The 14,672-nt window shown below is 39.9% G+C and overlaps 1 protein-coding gene across 4 annotated transcripts in view; it reads right to left on the bottom strand.

Moving 5' to 3' along the window:
- The window catches only part of glt1d1 (glycosyltransferase 1 domain containing 1), a 90,146-nt gene that overhangs the window by 24,660 nt on the left and 50,814 nt on the right, over window positions 1-14,672 (bottom strand). For all 4 annotated transcript variants that reach the window (XM_070887776.1, XM_070887778.1, XM_070887777.1 and 1 more), the window contains 4 exons: window positions 13,156-13,205; window positions 8,507-8,550; window positions 5,596-5,716; window positions 3,556-3,654 (listed from right to left, as the gene is read on the bottom strand). In XM_070887776.1, the coding sequence (XP_070743877.1) occupies window positions 3,556-3,654; window positions 5,596-5,716; window positions 8,507-8,550; window positions 13,156-13,205 (314 nt within the window). The remainder of the gene's footprint in view (window positions 1-3,555; window positions 3,655-5,595; window positions 5,717-8,506; window positions 8,551-13,155; window positions 13,206-14,672) is intronic.

The following is a 14,672-nucleotide window of genomic DNA, read 5'->3' as shown; positions in this document are numbered from 1 at the left end:
TCATATTCCAGTTGTTTGAACATCTTTGTAGGAGTAGACCTTCCCCAGGTAGCTGTAATGATAGACTGTTCCCTTTTGACTAATTGAAGTAGGCTGCAGCTGGCAGCACTCAAAATGGCACAAGTAAAAAAACAGTGTGAAACTAAACTAAAGATACTCCATTAAAAAACAACTGGAGCAATTTCTCTCTACAGACTCGGTGACCGTAGGAGAGGATTTCAACCGTTACAGCTAGCCTTTTATTCCAGATTTATTTAATTAACTAAATTTAAATTCCCCAGCTGCTGTGGTGGGATTTGAACTCATGTCTCTGGATCATTAGTCCAGTAACATAACCACTATAATAAAAACACAAAATGCTAGAAATACTCAGCAGGTCAGGCAGCATCAGAGTTAACGGTTCAGGTCGATGACCCTTTGTCAGAACATAACCACTATGCTACGTTACCCATGTCCTTTTAGGCCAATTTCCAAATACCTGTAGCATGTTATGGCCAGGATTAACTACATCTTCATCAACTTTATTTAGACTAAAATAAAAGCAGTCTGAAGTACTGAGTAAGGAATAGAAGAGTGGAGAGAAAGAATGAGAGAGAGAAATCGATCCACCGAATTCTCCATCACTTTAATGTGCAACTGGATTTCTGTGCAATCTACACAAGCACTACCATGCATAATGAATGACTTCAGAAAACAATGAATTTCAGAGTGTGCAACAGTGCTGAAAAATGTAATGATGTGCTGTAAATTATCAAGTTTTAAATGGGCTTTTTCCAGGGCTCCCTCCATAAACCTAGTTGACAAAAATTCCATATCCTTTTACCTCATTTTTCAAATTGTAATGATACATTTCTGCAATTACATCAGAAAAAGTTTGCAAGGAACCTTCATGTCTGTAAATAATGCATCCACTTAGAAAGACACTCCTGATTGACTCTTCCTTAGTGGGGAAGATAATGAAACTAGTATGTCTTACTCAAAATTAAACAGCCACTCAACTGATTTTTTCTGTTAAAACAAGGCTCTGCTGTATTTCAGGAAAAGCAATAAGATCTTGTTCAATATTTAGTGTACTTCCGAAATCATGTAATCCTACATAAAAATAGAACTCCTGAGATCCAGGCAAGTCATTTACAAAATGTATCCTGCCCACGATACACAGCAGTTTACTGTACAGAAGCAGCACATTGTAGAAACTGGTCTTGGAAGGAGTGCAGAGCAGATTCAGCAGAATGTTGCCAGGGCTCCAAGGGTTAGATTATGAGGAGAGATTACATAAACTAGACTTGTATTACCTGGAATGTAGAAGGTTGAGGGGTGATTTGATGGAGGTTTTTAGGGTTTTGAAGGAATTACTAGGGTAGATAGAGAGAAATTTTTTCCGCTGGTGGGGACAAAACCTTAAAATCAGAGCCAGGCCATTCAGGAGAGAAGTTAGGAAACACTTTTTCACACAAAGTGTGATAGGAGTGTGGAACTCTCCCACAAAAAACAGTAGCGGCTAGCTCAATTAATAATTTGAAATCGGAGATCGATAGATTTTTGCTAGACAAGGGTAAAAAAGAATATGGAGTTAAGATACAGATCAGCCATGGTCTCACTGAATGGTGGAACAGGCGCGAGGAGCTGAATGGCAAATGATTACATCAAGTACCCCATGGATGTCCTCAGTCAACAGGACAGAGCTTAGGAGTTCCCCAATTGCAGGGTTTCCACAAGTACAGGCAGCCATCAGGGCACATCCAAATGTCTCCACTGTATTCCTTAACAGAAAAGGGCACCAGTCCCTTAATGTACAGGTGATGTGCACAGAATAATGCAGGTATGTGCCTGGTTCCCCAGCAGCTGCCATGATAGCTAGGTACTGCACCACTACACTATCTCCTCAGTGTTTGATGATTCTTCTGGAGGGTGGATCCTGATGCCCATTAAAGAGCAAGAGGAACAGCCTTTGTGCTCTTATCTGTTTCACCAGGATCTCCACCTCTGACGCTCAGCCTAGAGGATCTCATCTTTGACGTTCTGTGCTGCTGTTAAAAAATCCCTGCACCGTCACAATTTGCTGCGTGAAAGCACAGCTCTCAAGAGGTGCATTCACCCTTTAAATACTTGCAAACAAAGGCGGGAATCCCGCCCACCAATTAAGGCAGCTACCTGTCATCATTGCAAACATGTGGGTAGCCCGACAATAAGAAGCTAATGTGGCCAGGCTGTCAAAATAGACCACTTTACCCCTTTGTTCTTATATATGAACACATGAACACTGAGTTACCTCGTTGGCAGTCCTGGATGTTGTTTGACAGGAAAATAAAATGTATTTTTGAAGTGCTATACGGTCAAAGTTAAGCTCTCACATGGAACAAGAGCCAACAATGTAGCTAGATTTAATTACAAGAGAGTTTATACACTAGTGTAAAGGAATCAGGAGAAAGAGTAAACCTTGCATACAACAGCGCACAAGACAGAAGACCACATTGGCACACACCAAAATTGTAAATCTAGTGCACTGGTTAGTAAAACTTGCTTGTTAATAATCTGAGAATATAATAATTAATGTGCTATCTTTTCTAGTCTTGTACATTCTTGTGTTCTCTAATGCTGTAGGCTAGTACAATTAAAGGCGCTTTACGTTATAACTGCAGTGTCGACACAAAATTGTTTTGCTTTGCACTGACATTGCAGCTCAAATCTGGAATCAGGGTTTGACAACAGTAAAGTGGAGTGAGATTCTCTGGAGGAAGTTTCACTCCGTTGCCAATTCACAGCACAAGTTTAGCGCAGGTACGAAGCCAAAACCAATTTTAGTGTAAATGCATCCGAAGATATAATTGTATTGTGAAATGTAACTGTTTAAACTAGCACAAGAGTGGCTTGGATTAATAGAACATTTATGTAATACAAGAAAAAACTAATCAGAGGAAGTTTATTTTTTTTAAAAGCACAACCAGCAGTTTGGTCAGTATTCACTCATCTGCGTAGTCATCAACTTTTAGAAAAATAATCTGATTCCTAATCCCATGTACATCATGCAATACTTAATACTGAAAGTTTTATGTATTTCTCCCAAATTCTTTGGAGCTCCTTGGTCTCTCAACTACTCCTCAATAAGATAAAATAAAACAGTCTAATACTTTTTGATATGCTGAACTGCTAATATCACAGTTACAGAGAGCTGGTGCCACAATCTGGATTCAGTACATGAAATCTATAAAAGGTAGAATGGTAAAACTGCCACAGTTTTACTGCAATCATTTTTTGGGAGGGTAAAATTATATCGTATTTTAATTTTTAAAAATGTAAGCATGACTGCAAGAACAGCCCTTCGAGAAGGGATGCATCACCAAGTGCATACTAGCTCCCAAAGGCCCCATCACACAGCACCAGTGTGAAACCAATCTTTAATTTGGCACTGATTTGGCTCATATGACTCAGATGGATTGCATTAGAAACTAAAGGTTGGATTGTGGATGATTTCTGAGCCAATTTGACCCTGCTGTGGCACTATAATCACAGCACAAAATTCCTTTTGTCCAATTTAAATTGTTCATTACTCACCGACGGATCAAAAAAGAGAAGTCCTGTATGTTCATGTTTTACTATTGCTCTGTTTCCAGGTATACTCCTCGCCAGCACTGGAACGTTAAGGTCCATCGCCTAAAAGCAGTCACCCAGCCAGAAAAAAGAAAACTTGGATCATTTATCTTAAGCAAGCAAAAAATGTAAAGTAAATATAAACTGTAAATTTAATTTGAATTCTTCCCGATTTCATCCCTTACAGACTACAAGTTACAACACACTGTCTCCTTGGTGAGAAGTTGTTCTGTGAATTTCTTTGTGATCACAATTGATGTTTTACCACAGCCAGACAGCGACTTGAGTTGGGACATTCAAAACACTAACTGTTCCTGCTCCCTTCTATATAACAAATCCATTTAACTCTAAACATGGAGCTTAATACCCCCACATCAGATTCAAATCACAGGTATCATAGAATCATGGAAATTTACAGCACGGAAGGAAGCCGTTTTTGGCCCATTGTGTCTGTGCTGGCTGATAAAGAGCTATCCAGCCTAATCCCACTTTCCAGCTCTTGATCCCGAGCCTTGTAGGTTACAGCAGTTCAAGTGCATATCCAAGTACTTTTTAAATGCAGTGAGGGTTTCTGCCTCTACCACCCTTTCAGGCAGTAAGTTCCAGACCACCACCACGCTCTGGGTGAAAACATTTTCCCTCAAATCCTCTCTAAACCTCCTACCAATTGCTTTAAATCTATGCCCCCTGGTTGTTGACCCCTCTGCGAAGGGAAATAGGTCCGTACTATCCACTCTATCTAGGCTCCTCATAATTTTATACAGTTCAGTAAGGTCTCACCTCAGCCTCCTGTATTCCAAGAAAACAAACACTGCCTAACCATTATTTCCTCATAGCTAAAATTTTCCAATCCAGGCAACATCCTCATTTATTTTCCTCTGTACCCTCTCTAGTGCAATCACATCTTTCCTGTATTGTGGTGACCAGATCTGCACGCAATGCTCTAGCTGTGGTCAACTAGAATTTTATACAGTTCAAGCATAACCTGCCCGTTCTTGTATTCTATGCCTCGGCTAATAAAAGCAAGTATTCCGTAGGCCTTCTTAACCACCATATCTTCCTGGCCTGCTACCTTCAGGGATCTGTGGACATGCACTCCAAGGTCCCTTTATTCCTCTACACTTCTCAGTGTCCGACCATTTAATGTGTATTCCCTTGCCTTGTTAGCCCTCCCCAAATGCATTATCTCACACTTTTCTGGATTGAATTCCATTTGCCACTGTTCTGCCCACCTGACAGTCTACAGCTTTCTTCTTCATTATCAAGCACACAGCCAATTTTTGTATAATCTGCAACATCTTAATCATACCCTCTACATTCAAGTCCAAATCATTGATATATACCACAAAAAGCAAGGGACCTAGTATTGAGCCTTGCAGGTCACCACTGGAAACAGCCTTCCAGTCACAAAAACACCCATCCACCATTACCCTTTGTTTCCTGCCTCTGAGCCAATTTTGGATCCAACTTGTCACTTTGCCTTGGATCCCATGAGCTTTTACTTTCATGACCAGTCTGCCATGTGGGATCTTAGCAAAAGTCTTGCTAAAATACATGTACACTATATCAAATGCACTACCCTCATCGACCTTCTTTGTTAACTCCTCAAAAAATTCAATCAAGTTAGTCAGATACGACCTTCCCTTAACAAGTCCATGCTGACTGTCCTTGATTAATCCGTCTCTTTCTAAATGAAGATTTATTATGTCCCTCAGAATTTTTTCCAATAATTTTCCCATCACCGAGGTTAAGCTGACTGGCCTGTAATTACTCAGTTTATCCCTTTCTTCCTTTTTAAACAAAGGTACACATTAGCAGTCCTCCAGCACCATGCCTGTAGCCAGAGAGGATTGGAAACTGATGGCCAGGTAATCCTAGAACTCACCTGCTGATGTTATAATTGAAAGGTTAAAGAACTAAACCATCTGAGTTAGTGGAATTGCAACAAATTTAAAAAACGTAATTGTTTACAAAAAAAGTCAGATACTTTGGAAAGTACAGAACCTCCAGAATTGTAGAAGACATTCCTTCAGAGATCGAACTGTTTACTACAGCAAATGAATCCCTCATGGCAGCGTGCAATTCTTCCTGGGGTTTCTCTGAAACTAGATAGACCCCATAAGCACTACAAAAAAAACATTAAAAAATGGTCAGGTGTAGTCCTCATAAAACCATACACTGTAGCTGAATGCAAATATTGCCTGCAAGCAAAACATTTTAAAATCACTTAAATTCAATTTTATGCTTTCATTATTATGGGGCTGAATTCACGGCCCCTACGAGCATGTACGAGGTGTACATTCGTCCGTAGGGGCCCGGCAAGTTCCGGGTTTAGGCATGTACTGCGCATGCGCCTAAACCCGGAATTTGCGATGTGTCAAGATTCCTCTTGACAGATCGTACGAATATAACAGAAAAGGGCCTCCGCGGGCGGAGAGATTGGCTATTTGTCCAACTTCTGCCAGCGAATGCCAGTGAAATTCTTACGCCTGATAAAAGCAGGTGTAAGGCCTGCTTTTATCAGCGTAAAACTTTTAATGAACAGAAAAGTAAATTTTTTTCCAATAATTTACAACCTGTGAAATAAGGCAAGTTTATTTTTAAGCCCTTTGAAATATGTAAATTTATTTTTCAAAAAATTAAATTTTTGTTTTAAATAATTACATTCCATTTTGATTAATATGTGATGTTTTAAAATTGTTTTATTTTAAGTGTTTGTGTATTTTTGGGGATATTCTCATTCATATTTATGGCGATTCCATATATACAGACCTCACCGCAAGTATGAATGGGAATAACCCTACTTTGATTGGTTGGGCCGGCCCACGTGATCCCAGGGATGCAGGCATTTTGCAAGCATCCCTGGGATCACGTGGGCCGGCCCAACCAATCAAAGTAGGGTTATTAGGCCTCTTATGCAGGCCTAAGCATAGAGGTCCAGGACTGCAAGTCTCTGAACTTCCCGGACCACCAGGTAAGTTCGTAGATTTTTTTCAGGTTCGAAGTGTCCGACTGCAATTTCTGCACCTATTTTTTTTTTTGTTTTCTTGAAATTTGTAATTAATTTTTGTGTCCTTCAATTCATTATGAGGAATGTCAGTGCTGAATAATGTTTCCTGTAGGCTGCATTTTGTTTTGCTCGGCCTGTTTCTTTCAATGCATAGCCCCTTTAAATTTCTGCGCAAGCGCGGTATTTCCAATGTAAAAGCCGGTGAGTGGTTTGTGCGGGACCTTGCAGATTACTGCGTGGCCACGCACGTGTGCAGCTCAGAGGGAACATTGCTCCCAGGTCAGGTATAGCATATGTAAGAAGTAGAGCCAGCAGAGAGGCTTTTACTCCATTAGACATGGCTGGATCCAAACCAACTCCCAGAGGACAGTATCACTGAGAGACTAGTGGTTTCAATTGTAGAAACTTTCAAAATTGTTAATTCAATGCATGAAAGTAAATGATATATTCCCATATAAGCTGCAAAAAAGCACTAATCAAGTAAATGACAAATACTAGGCTTATTGTCTTGTCTGCAGCCTTTGACACAGTTGATCACTCTATCCTTCTCCAACGCCTCTCCATCGTCGTCAGCTGGGTGGGACTGCACTTGCCTGGTTCCATATCTATCTATCTAATCGTAGCCAGAGAATCACCTGCAATGGCTTCTCTTTCCGCCCCCCGCATCGTTACCTCTGGTGTCCCCCAAGGATCTATCCTTGGCCCCCTCCTAGTTCTCATCTACATGTTACCCCTTGGCGACATCATCCGGAAACACAGCGTCAGTTTCCACATGTACGCTGATGACATCCAGCTCTACCTCACTACCAATTCTCTCGATCCCTCCATGGTCTCTAAATTGTCAGACTGCTTGTCCGACATCCAGTTCTGGAAAAGCAGAAATTTTCCCCAATTGAATATTGGAAAGACTGAAGCCAATTGTTTTTGGTCCATGCCACAAACTCCGTTCCCTCGCCACGGACTCCATCCCTCTCCCCAACTTCTGTCTGAGGCTGAACCAGACTGTTCGCAACCTTGGTGTCATATTTGACCCTGAATTTGGCTTTTGACCACATATCCGCAGTATAACTAAGACCGCCTATTTCCACTTCCGTAACATCGCCCGTCTCCACCCTAGCCTCAGCTCATCTGCTGATGAAGCCCTCATCCATGCGTTTGTTACCTCTAGACTTGACTATTCCAACCCATTCCTAGCTGGTCTCCCAGATTCTATCCTACGTAAACTAGAGGTGATCGAAAACTTGCCCTCCCATGTCGTAACTCGCACCAAGTCCCACTCACCCATCACCCCTGTGCTCGCTCACCTACATTGGCTTCCGATTAAGCAACACCTCGGTTTCAAAATTCTCATCCTTATTTACAAATCCCTCCATGGCCGTATCCCTCCCTATCTCTGTAATCTCCTCTAGCCCACCGCCCACCTATCTCTGTAATCTCCTCTAGCCCCCCCATCCCCCGCAAGATGTCTGCGCTCCTCGAATTCTGCCTTCTTGAGCATCACAGATTATAAACTGCTCAACCGTTGGTGGCCGTGCCTTCTGTTGCCTAGGCCCCAAGCTCTGGAACTCCCTGCCTAAACCTCTCTGCTTCTCTTTCCTCCTTCAGGACACTCCTTAAACCATACCTCTTTGACCAAGCTTTTGGTCTCTTGCGCTAATTCCTACTTATATGGCTTGGTGTCAAATTTTTAATCGCATAATACTCCTGTGAAACACATTGGAACGTTTCACTACCTTAAAGGCGCTATATAAATACAAGTTGTTGTTATACTTTTAAAAGGAACGTTTGAAAATACTGAAATACAAGTTTAGGGTCGATAATAAAGAGCAAATATTTCAGGGAAGCAGAGGATTATAGTAATGGACATCTGCACTTGCAATTAAAAAAAAAATTAAACTAGCTTACCTCTTGACCTTAGCTTCCACCTGTTGTGTAAACACACGATCAACCTGAAAAGAAAGATGGGTCAAGCAGCAGATAAATTTGACATTTCTCTTTGGGAACATTTAAAAAAAAAACTGTATTTATCTCTTTCAAGTATTGAATATCCTTTGCAATTTTCAAAATATACTTTTTCAAATCATATCATTTTTGTTATGACCAACATTCTGCCCTCAACCAACACCAGCAAAAACTGATTAACTGTTTTTTCATCTCATATGCTCTTTGGATGCATTCCAAATTGGCTGCAATGTTTGCCTACATAACACTTCAATTTAAAAGTAATTCACTGGTTGTGAAGTACGTTGGAACAGTCAGAGTTATGATAATGTGCAATATAAATGCTAGTCCTTTTTCCTTCTATATATCATATCTACAATAAAAAAAATCTGTAAATTATTACTGCTTCCAATTTTCTTGCTTTCCCTCCTGATGGTGCTGACTCAGGCTGGGTTATGGTGCCAGGAGCAGTGACAGTCCTACTGTATCTCACCCAAGTGCCCTTTACCATTGTGAGCCCAGACAACGACAGCCTGTTTCACACCATGAGGGCAGCACAACTGAGCTCAATACTGTTCTTATTCGACATCCATGCATACGCACACATTCCAGCAAGGGTCATTGATAACAATCAAGTGCAGGGACCTTGGCTCATATTTTTCCTCCATTTCCTGTGGACACTATGCCCATCTGTAGTGGCCCTATCGCTGACAAAGCCAAAATTATTTTTTTGGAAAACAGATAAAAATATTTTGGAAATCTCGGATGTTTCCCAATTCACTACATTATCTGAATAAACATGCAATGTTAGCTTTCCTCTGGGCTCCTTCCTGGGCACCCAACAGGCACAGTGAATTTGAGTTGCATTGCGCCTGTGAAGGGAGAGGTGCCCCTAATTTTCGGTCCGAGGCCTCGCAGTTTCAGGCCCGAGAGGCCGTAGGATCATCCTCGGGGGGTTGTTGGTGAGGTATGGCATTGATATAACAAGGCATGAACTTGCTTGCTAAATCTTAAGAGTTGCTCCCAAGACCTGCAGAACTTCTGTCCGTGGGGGTCCCTATAGAAGCCCTGATGCCTGAATTACATTGGGTGCCCCAATGCCAGGTGCCCACATATCTGGATGATCAGGACACTGAGTTGGAAGGTAGGGAATGCCTCCTCACACCCCATGCCTATATTCCAGATGCTGACCTATTTACACAAGACAGAATGCTGAGGAAATCTATGGTAGTGCAGAAGTGATGTTCCCCAGGTGCTGCGATGAGAAAAATCTCCCCCATACAGTTATTACACATTTATTTAAATGCTATTGAAGGCTGCAAAAGTTTAAGAATGAACTCTTTGCTGATCTACAATACAACATTTCAAACTTGAAATTAAGTTAGTGTAAGACTCAGAAACTCACTCATATGACATGACACATTTAGATCTATGAAATGTGTTGTACAACCCACATAAGGGATGATACAATTTGTTAAAGAAACAAAGATCGATTAATATATTCTGGTGGTGAAAACATCAGTTGTTTGCTTTGCAATTTTTCAGGTTTATGTCTAAAAACATATCTTGGAATGAATGCAAAAACACAAAGCATTTTAAGATTTCTTGTCACATTGCCCATGGGGAAACCTAGGCTGCTATACTCCTGTAACTATCACACTTTGTGCAATTCCTATTTTTCTGTCTGTCTTCCACTCTTGCGTCACTTCTCTGTATGCCTTTCACATATTACCTTATTTTCAAACCTTTCTTTCTGTCTCTCTCTCTACTTTGACTCCTTAATTTCCCTAACTCTCACTTCTCTTTTCTACCTCAGCTCCTCTGCATTCTTCTCTCTACTTCACTTAAACTATCCTTTAATTCTCACTTTTATTCATTTTTCTTTTATCCTTATTTTCACCTGATTGCACCTTATTTACCTTCCCTGATCACACAAGCGTGAGTACAAAAAACCCAGCACCGATTTGGTCATGCGTGGAGCATGAAAAACCATTAGAAGCAAAGGCCCAGCTGAAAGATCCCAACTCCAGTAAGGGAGCAGAAGGTAAGCCAAAGTAACTGAACAAGAAGGGACTCCTGAGCTGCCATCTTGATAACAGGAAGGTTAAGAGCAAAGACACAAAACGACAACACTGCATAGTTTGCTCCATTTTTACATAATTTGTGCATGCTACTACTGCTTTTGTAACTTTTGCTTTGTAAGAAATCATATTGTTTAAACCAGTTTAAAATGGTTCTAAAAAATGTAATGAATCCACTGAAAAGTTTCTTTCAGTTCAGCCATTGTAGAAATGCTTCACTTTACTGGGTCGACAAACTGATCAGACTTAGGTCAGTTTCCGAATCGTGACCCAATTTACTTAAAATAGCCTGAGCACAAAGTGGCTTTGCAAATACAGATCAGAGCAACAGGTCACCCCATTGTAACTCCTGCAGATATATGAATGTTATTAAAACACTTTGAAAAGAGGGACACAGTTAAAATAAACTTCATCAAAGTGCCACATTACTTATTATGACTGTTCCATCGGGAAATGAGTGCCAAAAAAAAAAGTGCCTAGAAAATTAATAAAAGCATCAAAATCACAAATCTGTAATGCAACTGCATGTCCTACTGTATGGCAGGCAGCCAAGCAGGCTTATTGGCAATATGAAAATCATTAACAAAAAAAACATTAGATTGTTTAGCAATGTGGTGAGACAGGACCATCTGCTGACTCTAAATACAGTCCAACTTGCATACGTAAACGAGGTTTAAGAAGGATATTCATCCCTAAAAAATGCTAATTTAAGAAAAGATTTGCATCAGAATTTAACTCCTTATTGAAAACTGCTGCAGAGTTGACATTATGATATGTTAGGACTGGTATTTCAACTGCATTGGCCCTACTCTCTGGAACTTACTCTTTATACCTCTCCACTTCTCTCCCTGTCTTTAGCCTAACATCGGTCATAGGGAAAATGCTGGAATCCATTATTAAGGAAGCAATAGTGGGACATTTGGAAAAGCATGATTCAATCAAGCAGAGTCAGCATGGTTTTATGAAAGGGAAATCATGTTTGACAAATTTTCTGGAGTTCTTTGAGGATGTAACGAGCAGGGTGGATGAGGGGGAACCAGTGGATGTGGTGTATTTGGATTTCCAGAAGGCATTCGATAAGGTGCCACATAAAAGGTTACTGCACAAGTTAAAAGCTCACGGGATTGGGGGTAATATATTAGCATGGCTAGAGAATTGGTTAACTAACAGAAAACAGAGAGTCGGGATAAATGGGTCATTTTTCGGTTAGCAAACAGTGACTAGTGGGGCGCTGCAGGGATTGGTGCTGGGGCCTCAACTATTTACAATCTATATTAATGATTTGGATGAAGAGACCGAGTGTAATGTAACCAAGTTTGCTGATGATACAAAGATGGGTGGGAAAGGAAATTGTGTGGAGGACACAAAAAATCTGCAAAGGGATATAGACAGGCTAAGTGAGTGGGCAAAAATTTGGCAGGTGGAGTATAATGTGGGAAAATGTGAAGTTATCCACTTTGGCAGAAATAATAGAAAAGCAAATTATAATTTAAATGGAGACAAATTGCAAAGTGCTGTAGCAGAGAGAGACCTGGGGTCCTTGTGCATGAAACACAAAACGTTAGTATGCAGGTACAGCACGTAATCAGGAAGGCAAATGGAATGTTAGCCTTTCTTGAAAGGGGGATAGAGTATAAAAGCAGAGAAGTCCTGCTACAACTGTACAGGGTATGTGGTGAGGCCATACCTGGAGTATTGCATACAGTTTTGGTCTCCGTATTTAAGGAAGGATGTACTTGCATTGGAGGCTATTCAGAGAAGGTTCACAAAGTTGATTCCGGAGATGAGTGGGTTGACTTATGAGCATAAGTTGAGCCTATACACATTGGAGTTCAGAAGAATGAGAGGTGATCTTATTGAAACTTATAAGATAATGAGGGAGCTCAACAAGGTGGATGCAGAGAGGATATTTCCAATCATAGGGGACATAGTCTTAGAATAAGGGGCCGTCAATTTAAAACTGAGATGAGGAGAAATTTCTTTTGAATACATTTAAGGTGACAGATAGATTTTTGAGCGATAAGGGAGTAAAGGGTTATGGAGAGCGGGCAGGGAAGTGAAGCTGAGTCCATGATCAACTCAGCCATGATCTTATTGAATGATGGAGCAGGCTCGAGGGGCCAAATGACCTATTCCTGCTCCTATTTCTTATGTTCTTATAATCCTTCTTTTGAACCATGCTTTCGTTCACTGCTTCCAATTCACAATCCATGGCTCAGTGTCGTTCAAACCACAAGTCCATACAAAGTCAAACTGTCTCTCGTGAAAGCAAGGTAGGCATGATTATCTGATTCCTAAAAAGTGAAATAAAATAAAGCCAAATCTTTTCATGAGCTCATGTAATAAAGAGTGTGGCCACATTACTTTAATGTCATCTATGCTTGTTAGGATAATGATTAGATTGCTATTAACCTTTCGTGCCAGTTATACCCTTCTATTGTGCAGAGGGCCATTACATAGGCCAATATAACATTCTTTGAGAGAAAAATACAAAGGATTCTATCACGCAAACACTGAAGAATGATCACTTACCTCTGGTCCAATAATAATCAAATAAACCCATGGTTCTTTTTTATGCCAAGCTAGAAAGCAAAATAAAGATATTTTAAAAAGCAGCTGAAATGTAACAAAGAATAGTTAAATTAATGTGACGTATTGTAGTATTTTACAAATTCTGCATAGCTGTAAGATTGATCCATGTCTCCTATGAATTTTTTCTATATTTCAGTGGCATTGAATTAACAATGGGAAGCTGCCTCATTTCTGTTTAGTATGCTTAAGGAAATAGATAAAATTGAACCCCAATTGTGTGTTTGAAATTGCCATCAACTTTCATAGGGGTCATGGGCTCAATCTCAGAAGAGGAAAAGTGCACAGACAGTTTAAAATGTAATTACTTTATACAGCAGATGGTGAATGCATGTTTTGGAATGCCCAGAGAAATAGTGAAGGCAGATAGTGTGGGAAAAAATTTAAGGTGTAATTAGATAGATATTGGAGAGAATGGATACTTTGAGAGGTATTTGTTTTTGATAAACTGCTGAGTCCTTTCCATCCTATACTTTATGTTGTGAACACATTTAAGCTACAGTGCCATTCCACCTTGTAGTCTACTCTATTGATGGTCAATGGTCACACAACAAAAAGCTTAGGCTGTACTGGCAGCCTTTGTAAATTAATTAGCTGAATTATTTCCCATTTCATTAGATCAAAAAGCTTCTGATAGTGAATGTTGTCACTATAAAGACAATTTAATTATAGTAGGGCTCCATATAAATTTACGAAAAAGCTCCTTGTATCCAAAACTAGAGATCATAAATACAAAATAGTCACTAATAGATCCAATAGGGAATTCAGGTGCGACTTCATTACCCAGAGAGTGGTTAGAATGTGGAACTCGTTACCATAAGGAGTAGTTAAGGTGAATAGCATAGATGATTTAAGGAAATGCTAGATAAACATACAAGGGAGAAAGGATATGCTGATAGGGTTACATGAAGCTGAACGCGAGGAGGCCTGTGTGGAGCATAAACACGAGCATAGATCAGTTTGGGCCAAATGGCTTGTTTCGTGTTGTATATTCTATGTAAAAAAACTGACAATTTCTATAGCATCTGTATGCTTCTTATGCTTTTAACTTTAAATGAGGTTTGTTAACAGAAAGTTTCTCAGCCATTAATTGCATACCTTACATGTTCCTTCAGAGAAGGAATGTCTAGTTGAAAAAGACAAAATGTGTCATCAACAGTTTGTTAATGATGAGGTATAGTTAATGTTTTGGCAGAAAAGTCTACATTGTTCCAGAAGTTATTTATCTCAAAATCTCATCAGTAGTGCATAAAAAAGCTGATTAAGCTGCAGTATATTTCAATAAATTGTGGCAATGTATCACCTTGTAATGCCAACCCAAGAAATTGTACCCTTGATCAAACTAAATTATATTAATTATATGTAACCAAGGTTTCCAGAAGTTACAAGGTCTTTCTTCAGACATAAATTACACTTGCAGAAAGTAATGAGCTTTCAATTAACAAAAATCATTAATAAAA

The sequence above is a fragment of the Pristiophorus japonicus genome, chromosome 8 (genome assembly GCF_044704955.1).
Source record: "Pristiophorus japonicus isolate sPriJap1 chromosome 8, sPriJap1.hap1, whole genome shotgun sequence".
Classification (NCBI taxonomy): domain Eukaryota; kingdom Metazoa; phylum Chordata; class Chondrichthyes; family Pristiophoridae; genus Pristiophorus; species Pristiophorus japonicus.
The sequence above is the reverse complement of the archived record's forward strand: the minus strand, read 5'-3'. Positions and strand labels throughout refer to the sequence as shown.